This window comes from Macrosteles quadrilineatus, unplaced genomic scaffold (assembly GCF_028750875.1).
Source record: "Macrosteles quadrilineatus isolate MER2022 unplaced genomic scaffold, UCM_ALF_1.0 Scaffold_4__1_contigs__length_99947679, whole genome shotgun sequence".
Classification (NCBI taxonomy): Eukaryota; Metazoa; Arthropoda; class Insecta; order Hemiptera; family Cicadellidae; genus Macrosteles; species Macrosteles quadrilineatus.
This window is the reverse complement of record NW_026542597.1, coordinates 36,504,158-36,508,488: the sequence shown is the minus strand read 5'-3', so window position 1 is coordinate 36,508,488 and position 4,331 is coordinate 36,504,158. Positions and strand designations below refer to the sequence as shown.

Below are 4,331 nucleotides of genomic sequence, written 5' to 3'. Positions count from 1 at the left end.
GAGTGGGCCCATAAATAATACAAGCGTACATAATAACTGTGAGAGCGTGCTGGACATCAACAGGGCGTGTCAGGGGCCCTCGTCGACGATTAAATTTGGGGTAACGAAGAACACGAGTGTAATGAAGCTTTTTGTTTGGGTTCCTAAAGGGTGTGAGGGCATGTGATGAAAAAGCATTCCAGACAGATTCATCGGATAAAAATAAAGAGGTGGCGAGTAGGTGGTGGTAGGAGGGGGAGGGACGGAGCCTGCGCGACGACGGAGGCTGTATTGATCTGTACAGACGACACATGGCTGGGTGCTAGAGCGATGGAAGTACAAGAGGCGGCCATGGACCTACCGGCCGTCGTCGAGCTGAACGTCGGAGGGGTGTTCTACACGACAGCACTCACCACACTCACCAAGGACCCTGAGTCAACACTCGCCAACTACTTCACCAAGGCGCCGCCCCCGAAGGATGCCAAGGGCAAGTTCTTCATCGACAGAGATGGTGTACTCTTCCGGTACGTCCTGGACTACCTACGCAACCAGACGTTGGTGCTTCCAGAGTGTTTCCGAGAGAAGGAGCGCCTACGACAGGAGGCGGTGTTCTACGGCCTCCAGGGGATGGTGGATACGATCACGACTCCACCGACACCAATGCCAGGGAAGCAGCCCGGGTTCATCACGATCGGGTACCGCGGGAGCTTCGCGTTCGGTCGTGACGGTCTGGCGGATGTCAAGTTCCGGAAGATCACGAGAATCCTGGTCTGCGGGAGAGTGACTCTCTGTCGCGACGTGTTCGGCGAAACGCTCAACGAGAGTCGAGACCCTGACCACGGCCTGTCAGACAGGTACACGGCGAGGTTCTTCTTGAAGCACTCGTCCATCGAGCAGGCGTTTGACATGCTGCAGGAGCAAGGGTTCCACATGGCTGGGTCCTGTGGGTCCGGCACGGCTGGAGGGACCGCCGCCGACCTCAAGCCCGGCATGGACGCCGAGGAGAGTCGTTGGAATCATTACAACGAGTTCGTCTTCGTCCGCGACTAAGACCGAGAGAGGCTTTCATCCAAACTCGATATTTAACCGAAACAATAAGGTACCTCGATTTAATCGTCTACGAATATATCATTTTCTACTGTATTCGAGTGAGTGACTTTCTTGTAAAGGAATTTTGTGATTTTATAGCTACTATTCGTTAAACGCTGTATGATTCCCCGAGAGTTTGAGCCCGCGTTCGTGTAGTGTGGATGGTGGAGGTTGGAAGATGGTTTGTGAAGGTGTAATTGTGTAGTGAGGACCATATCAACATCTCAGTAGTTGCTACTGTATTACCAATGTCAGGTAACTCCAAGCTTTTAGACATTAACCTATGTTTACCCCACGTCATGTATCTTCGGATGATTTTGGGTAGTACCTTATTCTATCTAACATAATATCTTTGTCTGTGGTGCTGTTACATTTGTGTGATTATAAAGTTACCCTAGTAAATAAGATTTTGTTGTTGAGTTTCCACTTGATAATTTATTTATATAGTTAGAATTTTCGGTCCGCTAAATCGTTGAAAACAATTTATTAAGTAGAATTTACCGTAGTTACTTGGTTTCAGCTATAAAAGGATGATAAAAAATAACCAGTATATCCAACCAATTTCACAAATTGATTCAAGCTAATCAATAAAGCAGTAGATATTTCATCAATTTGTCGCTAAAGTGTGAGTAAATCACAGACAATCGTGGGAGATTTGTTTACATTTCTAGACTGATAAAAATATTTATCTATTCTTTATTTCAATCTAATTAACTTCCAATAGAGAAAATAACTGTAAACTTTAAAATAAACCCTCAAGGTCCAACTAGTTAACATTACAGTATTACAAAGACTAACTGAGGCAGTATTAATTTTTGATGGTGTTCTTCAAGAGGCTCCAAAAAGGCCAAAATGGTCTTTCAAGAGCTCCACTCGAGACGGCCTGGAGAAAAAATATTTTATCTCTAAACCGAAAGTTTTTCTCTATTTTTCTATTTCCTATAAGAACAATAAAAGTATCACTTTAAGGTTGCATTGCTTACGCGTGTGTTTGGACGCACAGTGATAACTCCTTCTCTATTCTTCTATACCTAATGTATTTAAGATATATTCTTGACAAGAAAAGAATTTTATTTACGTAGTCCTGTCTTTCCTATGTACATATTTACGGGGTAGACCGGCAGCCAAGTGGTAGCAACGGTAGTCTATTCTGTTAGATTCGCATATTGTAGGTCGAGTAGTAGTAAGTATATGTGTTTTGGCCCAATCATATCCCATGTAGCCGGTGGGTATCACAGGGTAGGGGTCCGCAGCACCAATCACTAGAACATTATATATAACATTTCATTTTATTACTAAACCGAATGTAAGATATAATTTTAATAATGTGATCATTAAAAGATATTAGAGACATTTTTCTGATGTGTTTTATTGAGTCCTTTGAATATTACTTGTGGTAAGGTACAGTAAGAGTGTCAGAGATATGCTTTCAAAAAATGTATAAATTGTTGTGTGAACGATTGAATAATACGTTAAAAAACTTTTCTTCTACACATTTTTGTGTTTTGTTACGTCATTAATAGTTTGATGGTTTTGGTAAGGGAGTTCTGAATCATGGCCTTGTTGCTATCCAACGTAGGCATTTTACTATAGAGCATCATTGTTTGGTATGACTAATTGCATTTGGGTCCGATACATTTACTCCTATTGAGTTTGGATCAGTAACTATCCGATTTTAATGTAAGCACTGTAACAACTCTACCTTTACGGTGATCTTGCCTATATTGCTATTGAAAGACAACTAGGTTTTAAACATGGAGGCTGTATTTTTTTTTATTCCACGTTATTGTGAATACTCTTCATCACTGTGGCTGTTTTGGGTCGTCAGATACATTCTTATTAAGTTACAAACACGAAAACATTTCAAACATTTGATTTGGTCGAAAAATTATAATAATAGTTACTGACATTTGGTGTCACTATCTAATGACAGCACGTAGTTTATTACAACAATAAAACATTCTCGTCTTTACAATAAAATTTACAACTTGACAACATTTCCAATTAATGGACGTGTTTTTCAATATTTCTATGTGTGCACTCTTCGAAACTTCTGTAATGAAAACATTTTGCAATATTGTTGTATTTAATTGCAAGGTTATCATTTATGCTTTGAACCTGTGGCAGTAAAACTAAGAAAAATAGAATCGTTCGACATTAACATTTTATTAAGTCTTAATTACTTTTATGCTCAAATTGGTTTGGCAAAAATATAACCATTATTTAATGTTTTATGTATTATTTCGTTAAAATCCAAACAGGATTTTTATGACCCTTGTATCTAGGTCATATTGGAGTCTGTTAACTATCGGGTTACAACATGTATGCATGTAAATGCATACTTTACGACTAGTAATATGTAGTTTATAGTTATAATCTCTGTGTGGTAAAAAGTCGTAGTGACAAAGTTCATGGAAAAGGTTCCTACATAGTGAAGATGTTTCATTGTATGGTTTCATATTAGATTACAAAGTGACGTATTGTAAATGCAATCACAAAGCTTATATGAAGCATTGAAGCATTGAATACAGTATATTGAAAGCATTGAATATACACCACTATGATACTAGTGACCCGTCAAATGAAGGTTAAAATGTCAGTGGATAAGTTAATTTTTAAAGTCTAAACAATAAAATATAATAGAAAGGGTTGCAGTAGCTGTTCTACATTAAAAAGTCAAATTTAACTCTCAAATTCGAGTTAGGATAACTTTTTGGGATCTTCAATCATGATACTTGATCCAAATTTATAATGTGCGTTATAGAAATTCCTTTAGTATATGTAGATTTTTCCGGTGTGATAAATAGTTAAAGAGTAGTTAAAATAGTAATTGCAAATAGTTTACTTAAAAAATAACACTATACGATTACGATTTCAGGTGAAAATGCGTAAAGAGGCTGTTACCAAACATACTCCAAACATTGTACAAAAATATATAATTGATAAGCTAGCTCCAGAATCTACAACACTTTCTCAGGCAGTGTTCTGGCCCCTGTAGCTACACTTAGAATATACCAACCACAAGTTAATATGCAAATTATGTGGAGCATTTGAAAATAAAATTTGCTTATGAATAGTGCTTGATTCCTTTACTTAATAAAATACGAAATAAAAATAAAGGAGTTTATCATTTTTATTTTAATGTACTTATAACCATATAGCAAATCTGTAGATTAAGTTATTTTCAAGTTGGTTGTTGAGTAAATTTAAACAGGTTTGTAACAACAAAAAACTGCATACATTAATACTGTGATATACCAGAA

The 4,331-nt window shown here is 37.9% G+C and overlaps 1 protein-coding gene across 1 annotated transcript; it reads left to right on the top strand.

Moving 5' to 3' along the window:
• The first annotated feature begins 271 nt into the window (after positions 1-271).
• Positions 272-2,425, top strand: LOC128993445 (BTB/POZ domain-containing protein KCTD12). Its single transcript, XM_054417346.1, has one exon. It carries the CDS (start codon positions 310-312, stop codon positions 1,027-1,029), a length of 720 nt encoding a protein of 239 aa, XP_054273321.1. The 5' UTR covers positions 272-309; the 3' UTR covers positions 1,030-2,425.
• The last annotated feature ends 1,906 nt before the right edge of the window (positions 2,426-4,331 follow it).

What these genes read in the sequence shown, in the direction of transcription:
- LOC128993445 (XM_054417346.1), top strand. Translation starts at nt 310, where the DNA reads ATGGAAGTACAAGAGGCGGCCATGGACCTACCGGCCGTCGTCGAGCTG.